The sequence below is a fragment of the Drosophila willistoni genome (genome assembly GCF_018902025.1).
Source record: "Drosophila willistoni isolate 14030-0811.24 chromosome 2L unlocalized genomic scaffold, UCI_dwil_1.1 Seg168, whole genome shotgun sequence".
Classification (NCBI taxonomy): domain Eukaryota; kingdom Metazoa; phylum Arthropoda; class Insecta; order Diptera; family Drosophilidae; genus Drosophila; species Drosophila willistoni.
The window spans coordinates 7382585-7400166 of record NW_025814047.1 but is presented as its reverse complement, the minus strand read 5'-3'; the positions used below and the strand labels follow the sequence as shown (position 1 = coordinate 7400166).

Here is a 17582-nt window from a genome sequence, read left to right as displayed (position 1 = left end):
CACTGAGTAAGAAAGTCTTCTGCATTCGATAGGTGAATACATTTGCTATCAAAATTATGTATGTGCATACACTGCGTATACGTTATCTGCTCTACACATACAACTGACAAGGGGAAGTTAAGGCGTGCGAGTCATAGACTTTTTTGAAACTTAGATGTATTTTGGAATACCCTGTACTTTGAGGCTGGGTAAAATATTACTACGCATTTTCTATATTTTCGATCGAAAAGACGAACATTTTTAGAGTCTTTTATTTTATATTTTATAACAATAAAAAAACATGATAAAATGAAAGTCCATAGGATTTGAATTTTTTTGACTGTTGCCAGATTTCCAAATTCGCTGTTCAAAAATTGCCCAAAATGGGTTAAGTAAGGTCATAAATGTTTATTACATTAGAAAGTTAATGTGTTTCCCGGCAAATTATCTAATCACGACAAACATATATACATATCTATATATATCTTTTATTTCAAGGTGCAGCAATATGTTTTTCGTAATTTTTAACATTAAATGTGAGTTGCGAATTATACATTTTAAAACAAATTTTAAAACTTTTAGGAAATATTAGAACTACAAAAAATTATAACTATAAAAGGAAAACTAAAAATCAAAATAGATAATGAAATTGTTTCCCGCGAAAGTCGAAACATTTACCCGGCAGGGGTTTATAGAAAGTGCTTTCCAGCCTCAAATTACGGGGTATTCTATAACATATCACAACTTCTTGCTAATCGGTCACTCGCATGTCTGTACTTCCCCTTGTTAGTAATTTTTTTGTAAATATTAGCTTTAAGTATTCGGTCATAAATGAGCAATAATGCTATTAAATTTGTTATCGTTTAAATAAAATGTGATTCATTTTAATCAAAATGAAGTAAATGAGTCGTTAAGGCCGACTTTGGTATACCATGCACCAGGTGAAACAACTATTTGGTGGTTCTAGCTGTTATATTCTGCGAGATGTAGTTAGTCAACTTTTGTTTTGGCCCACTTTGAATACACTTTTGACAACTTTAATAACCCTTTTCACCCTTTAGGTGCATGGTATAATTAAGAATGGAGTCAAGAGCAACTTTATCTTTTACTCGATTCAGGCGGCGGATCAGAAGAGAAGTATCATCTGACTCCAGATCTAAGAGTTTTGGAAATACGTCGTCCCTAGGTACTCTGCCAAAAAACGTTTTATAAATTCATAGTTGCGTTTTATCCTCTTTATGGTCTGCTTAGCGTGTCCGATACAGGGTGATACATATTCAGCGTCCATGTCAATGGGTAAAATTCTGAAAAAGTGAAAGGCGAACCAAATACCGCAACACTTCCCCCTTTGCTTCTTCTACTGGGATAGGCATTCGCACGACACACCAAGACCCATGCAAAAGCATCCATAAATGGAGCCGTACGATTTTTATGGCACATTTCTAAAAGATTCTCTCTACTTCTACCCCCACTCCCACGCATTCTTCCCCACTCATTCCTGCGGACCTTCCTCAAGCGTTCACGACTCAGTCATGCCAAGTATGCCAACATTAAAAAGAGAAGAAAACCTCACTTCCATTCTAAAGGACTTGTTTATTCCCGCCTGCGTTATAGACAGGACAGCAGCAAACTCCCCGCCTCCATCGTCTCCTGCGATTGGAATGTGTGAGGCAGATACACATAGATTTCAAATACTTCAGCTTCAGTTTGAATAGTTCCTGCCGTTTGACGCAAATAGATACATTGTGCTGATATACTCGTATTCGTATTCGTATGTGCATATCTGTTTAAGAAGTGCTCGAACTGTCACTCACTTAGCCTCAGCTAAGCTCCGATTTTCAATGTCCGATAATGTTTTCCACTCACTGTGCGAGGTTTGTGTGAAAGCGAGTGTGTGAAGGGATTTGCATGTCGAGATGTTGATCAGTGAGTAAAATCCTTTATGCAGTCCAGCTAAAGAAAGTAATGGCATTGCTTGCTAATGGCATTAAAAGGATATGAACCAAGTCTAACTGAATGAATGAATAAGAATTTCATTTATTTAAAATTCATCTTTGGATCAGAGTGACGCAACAAAATGCGGTCCTCCTTCTGCCTTTGCTAATTACGATTTTTGATAACACGGGTTAACTCAAACTCAAACTTAGTGACCACAGTACACTCTTCTAATAGATTAAGATGTGCTGAATTCGAATAAGTTCGCCAAAGATATAAGTGCAAATATTGTTTAGACCTTGATTGATACTACAGAATTGTTGAAAAAGTCGTGTCGCCGACTGCGCCAAGTGAAAGAATTATTTTTAATTTCGAAGTCCAATTGTACTCTGCACATAGCGTAAGGACATGAGCACCCCTAAGCCAACACCTACCGCCAATTCCGCCCTTATGGCCCACCTGCATAACTTGGCTGTGAAACGGTTTTTCTTTTTTTAATGATGAAGGCGAGAGGGAATAAACTTGATCTACCTACACACTACACGGAGTTCATACCAGCTTTGGTGGCTCTACCTTTTATAATCTCCCAGATCTAGGTGTTCATCAAGACAGGCGAAAATGGCTAAAACGACTCTTTGGCTATTGATGTTGATCTAAAATATATATACTTTATGAGGCCGGAAAAGCTTCCTACTGCCTATTACATAGGTATATTTTGGGAGCTTTAATAGACCATTTCACCCCATGGGTGCATGGTATAAAAACTAATTGATCCTGAGCGTATTTTAATACCATCTAAACAACAACTGTACAACTAAAATTAGGTTTAGTGAAACAATTCGAGGTCTGTATTTGGTGTCGGCCTGTGCAATTAAGTGTAAATACAATCTCAACACTCTTAAAAACGATTACATTCGAAATGAATTGAGTTGAAATAAAACAGTACGAATACATTCATATGAACTTATATTGAATGGAAATTAAATAATTTGATTCACACTTATGTAAATTGACCTAATTTGTAGCTTAGAAATGAATATTATCTGCTAATTACCTACCGGTTATTTGTCTGCTCCTTGGAGCTGGGTGACCCTTGGATGACCCTTCCATCTCGGCACACTTCCACTCATACATATGTATGCAACGGCACTCGAACAAAGCCCAACATGAATTATAGACGAAGTTAAGTGAATTTTATATATTTACAATTTTATTTCAAAGCTTGTAATGCTTAAGAACTAGAGAAAAAACTGAGTAAATACTCTTAGATAAATTCACATTCGTGTAAATTTTCTTTTCATATTTCACATGTCCGCTTAATGCGCTTACACTTAATTTTGCATATTTATTTTAAATACTAGAAACTTACATATGTACAAAGTGAATGGGAAAACTAATATTTAATATTTACGAGCATGTAATAAGAAACAATCGATCGATAATGATGAATTTCTGCAGAATTTTCTTTTTGTTTTTGGCACATGAAATTTTATAGCTATTTGTATATAAATTTAAAGAACTTTTGTTTGGTATGTGTTTGACTTTGATTTGGTTTTTTTTTGTTTGTTTGCCAGCCGTATGATATGCCTGTCTAGGAGGACATGCATATGTTTCTATGAATACATATATTTACAATGGAGAATTACTTAGTTCTTTGCATGAATAAATAAAACAAACCAATCAAAAGATAGAACGAGAGAAAACAATGCACTTTAAGGCAAAAGCTGCCAGGAAAGAACTCATGGGAGAGAAAGATGTGTTTGCTTGACTGGAAATATAAAAATTACTTCGTTTATATTTACAAGCAAAACGGGTCACGCATTCTCAGCTAGGACAAGGACCAGGACGACAAGTAATAACACTTGACTCGACGCACGTCTGAGTATATCCTGATGCTCTTGTTTGTTGTCCTGTTGCCGTCCAAAGGACGTGCTTATCAGGTGCCTCCCAAAAAAAAAAAAAAACAACAAAAAGAATTCAGAAAAAATAGAACCAAACTAGACAAAACTCTCCTGACGTGTTAAATTGAATTTGAGCATTGTGCTAGTTGCCTTCGTTTTGAAGCTAGAGTTGGTTGTGGAACTGGAACTGGAGCCGGCTTGAGCCTCGGGCGTCTGGTGGCCACTGCTAAAGGTTGCCTCGTCCGGCTTGACAGCCAGCAGCATTTGCTCCTGCTGATGGGCGCTAAGCAATTGTCGCGCCAGCTGTGAGATGTCTCCACCATAACTCGAACAGTTTCCTCCCACATTCCCGGCCAACTGACCGGAGTTATCTTTGGTGTTGTTGTTGTTGCTGATGCTGCATGGCAAGGCCAACGATTGACGCAACAAATCGGGCAAACGCCATTGCTCCAAGAGTTCGGCACCCACAACGGTGGGCGAGTCCTGGGCGAGGCGCGTCAGTGTGTGCAAAATTGTCTTGATACACCGACGCTGGGCATCGCATTCGGCACGTGAGGCGTAGGTCTTGTAGAATTCCGTTTGGTAAACGGACGTGATGAAATTTATGATGATGCCATTGGCCAAGTGGCTGTGGCACTTCTTGTTCAGCGACATGTTGTACAGCATCCCAACGATTTGCTCCTGTTAGAAGGAAAGAAAAGCAAAAACGAAAATGTTGATGAGCAAAAAATAAGCAACTTTTCCAGGCTGTGGTGTGTATGCGTGTGCGTGTGTGTGTGTGTTTGGGTGGGTAAATGAAAAATTGTGGCCAAGATTGTGAAAAAATTGCTTTGCAAATGCACAAATAAATTTTACGAGCGGCAAAGCTTTCAATAAAATTGAGCAGCAAAATTCAAAAAGGAAACGCAGAAAATCTCAGGAGCGGAGTAAACTTTCGTTTTTTGTTTTGGAAAATGTGTGCAAGGATTTCAAAAACTCCTTATAGTGATGGGTAACTACTAGAAGGCCAAATATGGTTAAATTTCTAAGATTTCTTGAAATAGACTTTAAGATCTTCGGTTGCTACTTACATAGAGGAACACACTGATGCCTTCGCTTTGGTATTCGAGGGTGTTGATCAATTTGAATATGCCCTCATTGGACATGATGGAGTAGTGGGAGGTGGCTTCCATGCGACTCAGATTATTGAGAGCCGCCGCACAGAGCAACAACGTCTGGGCGCAGCATTCGGGTTGCAGGAGAGCGGCCAGTCCGGCTACCAAGGACTCGGAGCAGTCTCTCAATCCGGGGACACGATGCTCAGGACCATGCCAGGCGGCTGTGATTTGGGCCAGCAGCGAGACGGCCTCCCTTCGCTCGATGGCACTGCGCGCCTGATCATCGTCCACCACCTTGGACTCCACTTGAAGTATGTCTCGGACTATTTCAATGCCACCGCAGCTGCCCAGCTGATTGATGGCCTGCATGTCACAGCACAGGGTGGCCAGGGCTCGCAGGGCCAGGGCTCTGACCGAACTGAGCTTGTGGTCGAGGACTATGACCAGGAGCGAGCGCACAGCTTCATTCTGGACAAAGGCATCCGAGAGGGAGGCGAATCCCTCATAGTCGATGTTCATGAGAGTGGCCACCATATTGATATTGGCGCGCAGCAGAAGATCACAGCGGCTCTGCTCGATGGCCACGACTAGAATGCGCACCAGGCGCTCAAAAATCAAACGCAGGGAAATCAGAGTGTGCCGCTTCAATAGCTGGACATCGTCCAGCAAGGACTCGAGATTGATGTAGTGCTGTCTCTCCAAGGAGTAGCGGGTGTCCTTGCTAACGGTGCGTATCTGTTCGAGGTGCTGTTCATAGCGCCGTCGCTCCACTCGGGCATCATTGAAGAATATGGCCCGTCGCTCCAGCACCCGTGTGAACTCATCCAAGTGAGTCAGCAACTGAGTGGCCCCTCCCAAGGCTTCGGGCAGGGAGCAGCTCGTGGCCTGATTACCACTCAACATGCGCTCACTTCGCTCAAAGTCGCCTTGCAGGGACAGAGCCTGTTGCTGCAACTGGCGGATTAACTTTGAGACGGCACTGGTGGTTATGGTGAAGTTCTTGTACGCCTCCTGGGCTATGGACTTGTGCTGCAGCATGCACATAACCTCCTGGTCAACTTGCCAGCGCTGCTCTGCCAGCCAAGTCTGCACGGGTTGAGGCTGTTGGATGGCCGGCTTCTTAGATGCTCTCTTCGACCTGGCCTTGGGTGTGCTGGTGCTGGCCGTGAAGCGTCCTCGAATTGGTGTCAGAGTCGCATCGAGATCTTCCAGGGATGGGGCTGTGCCAAAGGTAACCGTCTCATTGTTATAAGGCGGCGGTGCCTCACCCAAATAAACTGTTTCGTTGTTATACACAGGAACTGTTTTTTGGCCATCCTCCTCATCGTCCTCACTGACTTCCGGCTCCGCCTCCGCAATTTTCTTCTTTCGCGCCGAACGCCGACGGCGTCGTATGGCTGGACGTGGTGGAGTGGGTGTCGATGGTTCCACAGCATCCAACTGCAGGCTATCTAATTGCTCAAACAGGCGACTGCGGCTAGCCTCCAAGTCAGCTACATCACTCATGTCGGGCTCCTGAGGCTCAGCCTTCTGTCCACTGCTGCTAAATGAAATGCGCCGCGTCACACTGACCAAGGGCGAGTAGAATGATGAGTTGCCCACTCGACGCACAACTGTGGGTGGTGTTGCCAGCGACCGCACTGAATTCGGAGAGGCTATCGGCGTAACAGTGGGCGAAGTGGCAGTTGGTTGATGTTGTTTCTGTTGCGACTCTTCGTTGTCCGAGAAGCCCGAATCCTGGAAACGGCCAAAACAAAAAAAAAAAAAGCCAAAATAAATACATGCAACAAAACGAACCCGTTCCTGCTTACGACATTGGCAATGTCGCATTGGGTTTTGGTTACTCTACCTGACTGCGCAAACTGCCAGGACTATCGTGCTTGTGCCAGGATAGCTTCGAGGTATTCTGCTCATCGTCCACCTCTTGAATGCACGACAGATTGCCCAGTGTCGTATGTGTTGTCTGTGGACGTTGCTGTTGCTGCTGTTGATGTTGCTCTTGTTGCTGCTGCTGCTGTTGTTGCTGCTGTTGATGGTAGTTGTAATTGTAATGAGAATAGAAACCGCCGCTGGTGAAACTGGCCCCACTCATAGGCAGTTGCTGTTGGTTGTCTGATCCCCACCAGACTTTGCTGTAGCTACGCTGAAAGGATGACATATCTGTAATGAAAAAGGGAACCCAAATCGGGTGGGAGAGATAAAGTGTGATGAGAATGAGAATCAATTGGAGTTGAATTGAGTCCGTTTAATGCTCCCTATGCGAAATCTGTCTATCATTTTATAAATTGGCCTCATTTATTTAATAGGTTTAAATTCATTTTATTTAATGCAATTGCCGCCGACGCCTGACTGACTTAATTTATTTTCAATACGCCCACCTCCGCCCCCTGCGGCCATTGACCATTTGGCCGCCATGAGGATTGTCTGTGTGTGTGTGTGTGTGTCAACAACAAGGACAACGAGACACAGGGACGAGAACAAGTTTTCAACTTTTTTTTCACACACGCATTGCCTTAATATCCGTTGAAATAAATATACAAAAAAAGAAAGGAAAATTAAATTTCCGTCCTGCAAACACACACAAATCATTATTTGAATCAATAAAATGTTGCCCGAAATGTTCACCAAAACTGTCACTTTAAAACCAGAAGACCAAGACCAGACAGTGTGACCACCCCACACCCCCCCAACACCGCCCGAAGGGGGAGCAGCTGTCCGGTGAGTAAAGTGGAAGTTGGAGACTAATGCAAAGTTCTTGCTATCAAAATGACATTTGACATATGGCAGACATAATTAGACTGCAAAGTCTCTTGTATTTTCTCTAAATATATGGATACATATATATATATATGTATGTATATATGCATGGGTAGATATATAGCTAGATATAATTTGTGTAATAATTTCAAAATAATTGATGTTCTGTCCCCAAAATTGTAGGCATTTATGCAGATTTTCAAAAACCACCCAATCCACACCAGAATCATCATCTTTGAGCTTGTCCTACTTGTCCAGCAGCCAACACCTGGTCCCAACCAAAATGTAAATGATTTTCCAGCCAAGGGGAAAGGGGGTACTTGGAAAGGGATGGTTGGGTGAGGGAGGAGGAGCTAAAGAGAGGGACAACAAAGCATCATTTTGTTTGTGTGTTTGCTCTATATTATGCAAATGGAATAAAGTAATTATGCCGCAACAATTTTTATACCCTGTAAACCGCCAGAGATGAAGGGTATAATAAAGTCGTCAGACTGTTAAACTGGCAAAAGGTCTTAAACATTAAAAAAAAATTACTACTTCATAATTTTTGCAAGTTTCACTCAAAGAAATTCATTCAACGTTATTTTCCATTGTCTACTATTAGGAGCTAAGAAATAAATGTTAATTGAGTTGAAACAGTTTTACCTAAAAATTCGTATACTTAATTGCTCGTTTTAATTCAGCAGAAGATATTATTAAACTTAAGATTAAAATCTTTTCGACAATCTTTCAAAGGGTATTCTAATGTCGATGTCCTTGAGCTGGGGCATTTGTTATCCTGGTTGACAACGTAAATGATTTTATTTTGTTTCATTTTTGTGGTTTTTTCAGCATACACATATTTATAAATGTTTGTTTTTAGCATAATTACAACAGAAACAAAACAAAATCAAAAAAAAAAAACACGAGTCGCAGTGTGGAAAAAGCGTGAAAAATCATTGGAAAAGGACGTTTTTGAAAAACCAAACCAAATATTTATTTCTGTAGTATGCCTGACTAAAGGCCACAATTTGATTTTCACAAATTGTTCAAGTAAACATTAATAAAATGAAATACAAAATTGTTCTTCTGTTACTATTCAAACAACAAACAACCTGACACATACAGTGGCGGCAAAAAATTTGTGACATAAAATTGTCACAAATTTTTTGACCTTACATTCTGAAATCATGCGATTTTTATATAATGTTAGTGCAAAGTTTTGATGTCTTAATTTATAGCGTTGATTCGTTCATTCGATTGAGATGAAGTACCCTAAATTTTGTGGGCATATCTTTAACGCGTTTTTTAAAGAAAATTTTGCTGAAAAGTCCTGAAATTAGGACCCGGCAAAAAGAGGCACATTTTGAAATTTATACTATATACATTTTATTGTATATACATTGGAATATTTTTCTATAAATGGCAGCTATAGTCAACCGATATTAATAAAATTCTTGTGTAGGCCAAAAAACTAAATTGTTTTAAGTTAGTTCGGTCCAATTTCCGATTTTTAGCTTTAGCTATATGCCAAGTATCTAGAGAAACATTTTTTACTGGTTAAAGTATTTTTAAACTCATCGTTCTTAAATGATAAAATTATAAGTTGGGTGGCTAACCAGTTTAAACCAGTTTTGACGACTCTATTTCGATTGTTTAATATAAATTTACGTTGGCAGTTAAATTAATCAATTTATTCAAACAAAAGTATTAAACGCAAATTCATTTTATTTTTAGTTTCTCACTTTTTATATTAAATTGCCTTAAATTTATTAAATTGTTTAACCAACTCGTTTCAATATATATTTATATAACTGCTGCCTGATTATACAGTTTCAACAATTTGCCTTGGACGATATATAAATATATATAAAATAAAAAGTAATGTCTGGTTTGGTCTGGTCTGGCCACATTGGCTAATTAATGAAGAGCTTTTCCCCGCGCATTTTTCGTCGACTTGCGCCATAAATATTGCTCAATTGCCCATAGGCTTAACACAACCCATGTACAGAGAGGTGGATAAGAAGGGGGAGGGGGGCATAATGTACGACTGCTGCTGCAAGCCGATGATAAAAATGATCGGCTGGTACTTAATACCAATATTGAAAATCATTAAGTGATTTATGGTCATGCAGAGGCACGTATTCATGCCTTTTTCGAGGGCTCCGGCCAATAAAATTTGGTTTAGATTCGGTAAGAATATTACCAGAAAGATTACCGCAAATACAAATGATTGAAATTTAAATGCACTTTACTTATTTTAAAAAGTTTTATAAAGTTGCCAAGTAATATCATTCAAATAATGAGAGTTATTTAACTCGTTCACGATTACAAGATTAATTTTACTTTTAACTCCCCAAAGTATGCTAGTTTATTAGTTCCATTAACCCGGATCAGTCAAGAGCATTGTAGGAACTATTAAAACCACGGGAAAAGCTTGGTAATAAAAACTTGTAAGTATTTGTTTCAGTCAAAACCCAAGGACTCAAGGAATTCAATTTGAATTGGAACAGAATACGAATCTGTAAGCTCTGTTTCCTGCGGAAGGACAATGCTTATTTTCAGATCAAAGAAAACCTTAAATATATATATTCCAGATCAGCAATCTGTTTGTTTTTATCATCTTTCAACTGGTTTAAAGTTAACAATTTATTTGAATGACTTGAATCATTGATTAATTCAATTTTAATCGTTTTATCGTACCATTTGCCTAATTTTGATCAAGATTGAGAATTGTTCCTTGCTTTAAATTGTGTAAAATAAATTTATTTTGTGTTAAATTATAATTATTTACATGAGCATCTCTTAGATTATAATAGATAAACGCACTTTTCATAACACATACATATAGACACTGACTACAGGGATATACATAGTTATAACATATTTAGCTATAAAGGACAATGTCTTAACAATTTCCATGGCCCATTGCAAGCGCTTCTTTTTGAATTTAAGTAAAGGATTTGGACAAAACATGAATTTATGTGATAAATTCCTTAAGAAATAAAAAAACACACACATATATATATATAGTTTAAAGAACGGAACACAAAGAATTCCAATTGAAGGCCAAAAGCAATACAAAACACAAATGAACAAACAAAAAGGAGGAAATTTCAAAATTGTTATAAATAAAAAAAAAATCACACGCATGTGTGTGTGTGTGTGTGTGTGTATGTGCGACATAACAGTGGGCAAAAAATTTACATTTTTGTTCTGCCGTTGCGGGGTTATGAAGTAGTCAATTAACAAAGGGCGCCACATAAATTTTAATATCGAATACATATTCGTTTTTTTCTCTTTCTCTGTGTTTAATCAAGATAAACGACCGGGCACCCACACACCGCCACACACACACACACTCCCATACAGCGGAGAAATTGTGGCAGGTTGCGTTGCACGAGTAGGAGGAGGAACGAGGGAGGAGGGAGGGAGGAGACGAGCACCAAATCTGTTATAAATATACATAGAAGTTTCAACTGCCTTTTTCTCTCTACTTTGTTTTTATCCCTCCATCAATGGGGCACCTCGTTGACAACCAGAGTCGATGTATAGGTGGGGGTCTGAATGTGTGTCGTCCTGGTGGTGGTCACGTGTGTGTTGTTGGCGGTGCCATTGGCCGTCGTCTCCTCATGGTAGCCCACCGAGGTGACTTGCACTTGGGTCTGGGTTAGGCGATGAGCCCGTTGCGCGGCTGCCGGTGAATTGGAGTTGGAACCACTGAGTCCCGTGCCGGTCGATTCATCATCATCGCTGTAGTCGCTGGTACGCATAGAACTGTCGTAGGAATATTGCGATTGCGTGTGGTAGGTGCTGCTCGGTTCCCGGCTATCGTTTATCCGTTGATCGATTTGGTCTGCTGCTCTGTCGCCCTGATTGTTGTTCGATTGGCTATGGTTCTGCTGTTGCAGAGTCGTGGTGGAGGCCGCCGTGATGTCTTCCTCGGAAATGTCGTCGAAGGCTGGAGGCGGAGTAGACATACCAGAAAGCATGGTTAGACCAGCCGCTGGCCTGACACCAGCGGCTACTCCAGCTGCATTCTGTGAGGCAGCTGAATTTCGAGGCTGAGGCGTTCGCAGCAATTGAATGGTGGAGGAGGTCTTGCGCTTTGAGGGGGAATGTTTCAATGGAAATGTTGGCGTCTTCTTGAACACCTGCTTGGCCATGGCTTCTTGGAAACGCTTGGCGTAGAACGATGGATGGCATACGGAAACGGTGTCACCATTATACAGAATGCTCTTGAATGTGTGCTCCAGTTTCTTTTCCAATCGATAGGATTGCAATATATCAATGATGCCAATGTAGAGGATTAGACGTTCGTCATTTTCGGAACGTGCTGGTATGCCACCAGCCGGTACATCCTCGTCCTCATCCAGAGTGACATCCATGTCGGCTGTTATCGACTCCATGGCCGTTGAATGAGCCACCAGACGCTGCCGATTCATGCTTCTAGTGCGATTCAGGCCGGCTCCAGATGTTCCTGGTATGGAGGCATAGGAGGCAACTGCATGCAATTGATACTGATCCGCTTCTGGTGCATCGTCATCGTTCACATTCTCCTTCTTCTCTAGCTTGGCCCGGGCATTGCGTATGCGCTCCTCTCGCTTCTCCTTGGCTGCCAAGTCCAGATTGTGTATGCCCAACAGCAGGGAATAGTCCATAATTTGGAAACTCTCAAGAACTGTGCAATCTCTTTGTATGGTCTTCATTAGGGCATTGTACTTGTCCGTCTCGAGGAATATGCCATTCGGATGATGCTCGGCAAAATCCAAATCCTTGAATGTGGGACTCGCCTTCTGTCTCTCTGCCTTGGAGGCTTTGCGTCGAAACGACGATCCCTTCAAATCGTATTTACAATGCATCTTAATATCAGACGGTAGCAAATTATTCATGGCCACCAGGCGCACATTCTTTGAATTGTAGTGGAAACAATAGAGACCAAAGAATTTGGGCAATAGTGTTCGAGGATTCTGGGACAGATTCATATAGTAGCCGGGCAGCAGTTTCTGAAGAAACTCGCATTCCTTCTTTTGCACCGTCTTAATAATAAACTCATCATCATCCGTTAGATAGAATATGGAGCCCGAGGCTCCAGGATTGGACAGCTCTCTAAGAGGAGAGGCGCACATTGAGAATAGGAAATCATCGGGTTGAATGCCAAATAAATCACGGAAATAACGAAATGCTATCGGAGCATAAACCTTGAAACGAAAGTCACTATAGTGATGGGCTGGCGTTATGGACGATCCATCCGGGGGAAATGATATAGTCTCTGTTTCCCAGAAGTCATTCATGAGCAGATCCCGTTTCGGTTTGCTCGCTAGACTACCCACAGTGTTGTGAATGCCCAATTGAATGGAACCCATTATCTGTTTCGATTGAATCTTCTTGTAAGTGACTTCGCCGCCTTCCACCACCCGCCGATGGCCGATCTTTTTCTCATGCCTTCCACCAGCGGTAGAGGGATTACGGGATACCGTGGCATCCAATGTCGAACTGGCACTCCTCAGTTTGGGTGGCATTGACACGGCTTGCTCGTGCTGCAAAAGGCTAGTGGACTCGAGGCCTCCATGGGCCAGAGCTGCCTCCTTAAAAAGTTGCCTCGAGGTTCCTGGTTGGGTATTGAGCTGAAGCGGCGAGGGAGCTCTTGGTGTACTGGCTGTGGGTGTGATTGGCGTTATATATTCGCCAATTGAATTTGTTGAGTTACTATTGGCAATTGCTGGAGGAGGAGGAGTAGAAGGCAGGGGAGGAGCTACATCCTTCACGGGTGTCAGCAAATGCCGCTGCTCTGGCTCTGGTTCCTGGTCTTCCTCCTTTTGGGTCGCATGCAGCTCCAGCTCAAGACGAGGATCCATTTTGAGCCTGTAAACAAAAAAGCAACTGTCTGCAATAGTTCCTCTCAAACAGTAAGAAAAAGCAAAGCATCTCAAACTGCAACTCAATTCAATTATTTCAATGACTCAGGCTCAGTCACCCATTTAGTCAGTCTGTCAATCAGTCACGTTTGGCATAAATTAACAAGTTTTTTCTTTGTAATGCAGCTGCGCCTGCCAGTAACTTATCTTTTGTTTATACAATGAGGCGCACCAACTACAAAAACAAATTACTTTAAACACTGGTGACTCTCAAACTGTACAAAGCTAACAGAGTTTTAACAGACATAAAAGATAAATTCCGCTTCGGTTTATAATTTTTCATTTATCTCATTTGATCTTCCTAGGACCATTCAGTTGGCTCGTGGTTTATTTATTTTTGTACTTGTCAACGAATATAGAAATATATACATACATACTACTACATATACATATGTATATAAATTTGTATATGTATGAATATATTGGGAAACATTGTGTTTCGTTGGTTATTTTTGTGAATGAAAAATTCATATTTGAAATTATTATTTAAGCTTTCGAGTGGGCGTAATCTTATCGGCCGGGGCAAATAAAGCGTCATTGATTAACTAATTAATTAAATAATTCCAAAATACAGAGATAACAGTCATAACTGACGCTGTTAACTGCGTAACTAACAGAGTAGTCATGGGCTGTTAAATGGTCTCTGCTGCTGCGCTGCTAATGTTGCCTTGGGTCTTCTTCATCGTTTCGTTTATGTATTTTATGAGCTTGCAATTAAAACGCTTTGCTTTTTTTTCGTGATTTTGTTTTCTGTTTCTGCTTTGTTGATAAATTTATTAGCCTGTACTTACACAAACAACCAACAGAGGCCAAACGCTGCTGCTAAAGGTCAAATACAGAAGTCAAAAAGAAAATATCCAGCGAAAATATTTCTCACACTTTTTTCGTCTCTTTCTTTCTATTGTGAGAGCGATCACTGTGTTTGCTGCTGTTGTTGTTCTTGCTTCCTTGCTGTTGCTTTTTTATTGCTATTGTATTGCTGTTGCCTCTTCGATTTCCAGTTCCAGTTGATAAATTGCTTTCATAATTTTACAACAATTTCAATGTTGCGTATTTGCGATTGTATTTGTTGTGTGTGTGAGCGTATGAGTGAGTAAGTATACATATATGTATTTATATTGATGATGATGACGTCGGCGTCGGCAATCGGCGAAAAAAAACTAATTAAATTCCTCCGTTGTGTGAAGCGGCCAGCGCATTGCGGCGTCTTTTCCCCCCACCATGCGCCAGTAACAACTTTTTTATCGACGTTTCGCGATCACCAGACACTTGGCCTACAACCAAATTATTCAAATATCACTTTTATTTTTATTATTTCAACTTTTATTTAAACGAAGTTAAACACAAAGTGAAATCAAAATCTTTTTCATTATTTTTCTGTCGTCTCTCTTCTGCTACTGCACACAGCTGAGTGTGAGTCAACGACGAAAAATGGCTGAGCGACGGCGCAGCTGACTTTGCAGACGCACGGCTTCCTATGGATTAGGCATTGGTGTGAGCGGGATAACAGGTATGCGGCTTATGTGGTTAGTGTTGGTTAGTGCCGGGCAGCAGTGGCGCCATCTAGCTAGAGGTGAGCAACACAACCGGGACACTATGCGTGACACGAAAACATAATTTCCGAATATTCGTGAGCCAACTGAACGTTTCTTTTATTAAATTTAATTAATGCCACAAAAAATGTATATCCAATGTATTTTGTAATTTAGCTGGTGGCATAACTAATTAGATTAGAACAATGCCCAAGAAAAGGAAGCCAGCTAAGGCGCCGACCTACGACTTCTTCTACTCGTTTGCACTCTGTGGGCGTTAATAGGGCTCATTAGCTAGCCCCCAGGCGACAGCGGCGGCGGCAGCAAACGCGACTATTCTAAAGCAGAGCGATAAAGATAGACAACGTCGTAATTTTCATTCAATTGATTAAAAAAATTCCGCCCCTTAATCGATATTTATGGTCAGCAGAGAGATGAGTAATTTAAATAGACGGCACCTCATTAAAAATAATATATAATACAAAACAAAGTGAAGCCGGTTCTGAGGAAAAATCTTGCTTGCTGGGAAAATAAGGCTGTTGGGAGGGGGGCGGCAGGTTGGGCCTCTGTGCTCATTACTAATGCCCAGCAGCCATTTCATACATACTACAACAAAAAACATTCCATTGCCATTTAATCACACGAATCGTGTGTATTATTATTTAGTATATAAAAATTGCCATTGGGGTGTGTTAAACAGATTAAAAAGAAAATAAAAAAAAAATTATGCAATTCGAAATTCTTTTCAGAGATTTAGCAAACAAATCAAACTTAATGCTCTTGTAATTAAGAGATAAAGTTTTTAATTCGAAACCAGTTTAGAATCAATACTAAATCGCCACTAAAAATGTGTGACAATATGCCAATTAATTTGTTTCACAATCAAAAAAGGAGAAAAAGAAGATACAATAATGAATAATTTATGCATCGCACGAGTCAAAACGGCATAAGAAACCAATAACCCCAAACAAAAAGCCTTAACCAACGGTACATTTCCTCCAAGTATGACAAAAAGCTACCTTTCGATACCCAGTAATCACTTGGACGAAAGGGCATGTTGGGCTAGCAAAAAGCAGCTTTAGAAAACATGAATTTCTAAAAGCATTATTCATTTTTCTTTTACTTTTTTTTTACAGGGTATAGCCAAGTATATGCTTTCAATGAATTCCTATCATTGGGGTTTCATTCTTTTGATAACAACGTAAAACCAAATAGGAATTCTTACACAATTCCTATGAAATAATATTCGTAATTGATAAATAATTGAGACATATGTACAGTCAGCTCAAAGTGTCAAAACAATATGTACATCTAAAGTCATATCTTTAGAATTTCGATATAAATTATTGATCGACTTTAGCTACTAATTAACCCAAAACATTTTTAATTTATATCCGCGGATGGGAGGCCTTTCGGCCATAGCCATTTTAATAGTCTTGACATTTAAATGACATATAAAATCACGATTAATGCCGAATAAGCGTAATAAATTTTAATTGCTGTGTTAAGCATTTCCTCCCCAGAATGATTATTATTATTAATACTTTTTTTCCAATTTTTGATTATACATATTAACAATCGATGGGAGATGGAAGCATGGAGGAGCATCAAGTTCCTGTCACTTTCATAATTTTTGTCGCTTTGGCAGCTGTTGCATGGAATTATTTATTTATTTATTTATACAATTTATATCTACATACAAGAACTTATACCCTGCTGTCGGCTGTTGGGCAAATTAATATTTTGTCAGGAGCCAAACAAAAGTCGGCACTACTGATTCATCTGAGAAACGAAGCATATCAGTTTACTATATAACAGCAACTGATGCTTAAAGTTTGTTTTGTTTACTTAAAAACTTATATAAACCAAATTGATTTACATACGAGAAGGTAATCTGCTTATCATATTATTAGACTTATGCAAATCGATATGCTTTCTAATCATCATAGAACGTTTTCTTAGTCGAAAGGTCGCTATCTTTACAATGATTAAGGAAGTTTAATTTTGGGTAGAAAAAAACTCACTAATCCTTAAAACTCTCTGTTAAGATACTGCATTGAATCTTAAATCTTTTGGATAACAAAAACTCTTGGAGCTTAAGCTTAAATAAATCCGAGTTATTGTCCGTTTGGTATGGAAACATTCTTTTATTATGTCTTGCATTAAGCTAGAACATAAAAGTATCTACAGAATTAGAATTAAGTTTTATATTTTATGAAATTATGAATGCGATAAGTAAACATTAGATGCATATGACCCCAAAAATAAAAATAGAGAACAAAAATCTACAAATACAGATGTTTTTAGACGAATTTTAAGTTTTACATTTGTTCCAAACTCAAATTGGTATTTTAAATTTACTTTTTTTGCAGTATATTTGCAATATTTATTGTTAGTACAACAATTTCACACTAGACATTTGAATTCTATAATAGGTACATATTGTTAAACCAATAAATCTTAACAAAAAAAAAGAAGAGTATA

The 17582-nt window shown here is 39.7% G+C and overlaps 2 protein-coding genes across 2 annotated transcripts in view; both read right to left on the bottom strand.

Moving 5' to 3' along the window:
• Positions 1-3102: 3102 nt before the first annotated feature.
• The window catches only part of LOC6652266, a 17209-nt gene continuing 2729 nt past the window's right edge, over positions 3103-17582 (bottom strand). Inside the window, exons 2-4 of the mRNA XM_023181083.2 lie at positions 6762-7072; positions 4886-6649; positions 3103-4496 (exon numbers count right to left, since the gene is read on the bottom strand). Coding sequence (XP_023036851.1) covers positions 3912-4496; positions 4886-6649; positions 6762-7070 — 2658 coding nt within the window. The 5' untranslated portion in view covers positions 7071-7072 and the 3' untranslated portion in view covers positions 3103-3911. The remainder of the gene's footprint in view (positions 4497-4885; positions 6650-6761; positions 7073-17582) is intronic.
• LOC6652267 (phosphatidylinositol 4-phosphate 5-kinase type-1 alpha) lies at positions 10813-14517 on the bottom strand. The gene is made up of 3 exons (XM_002074908.4): positions 14444-14517; positions 14358-14388; positions 10813-13513 (listed from the first exon to the last, which is right to left on the bottom strand). Exon 3 carries the CDS (start codon positions 13504-13506, stop codon positions 11164-11166), a length of 2343 nt encoding a protein of 780 aa, XP_002074944.1. The 5' UTR covers positions 13507-13513; positions 14358-14388; positions 14444-14517; the 3' UTR covers positions 10813-11163.

What these genes read in the sequence shown, in the direction of transcription:
- LOC6652267 (XM_002074908.4), bottom strand. Translation starts at nt 13,506, where the DNA reads ATGGATCCTCGTCTTGAGCTGGAGCTGCATGCGACCCAAAAGGAGGAA.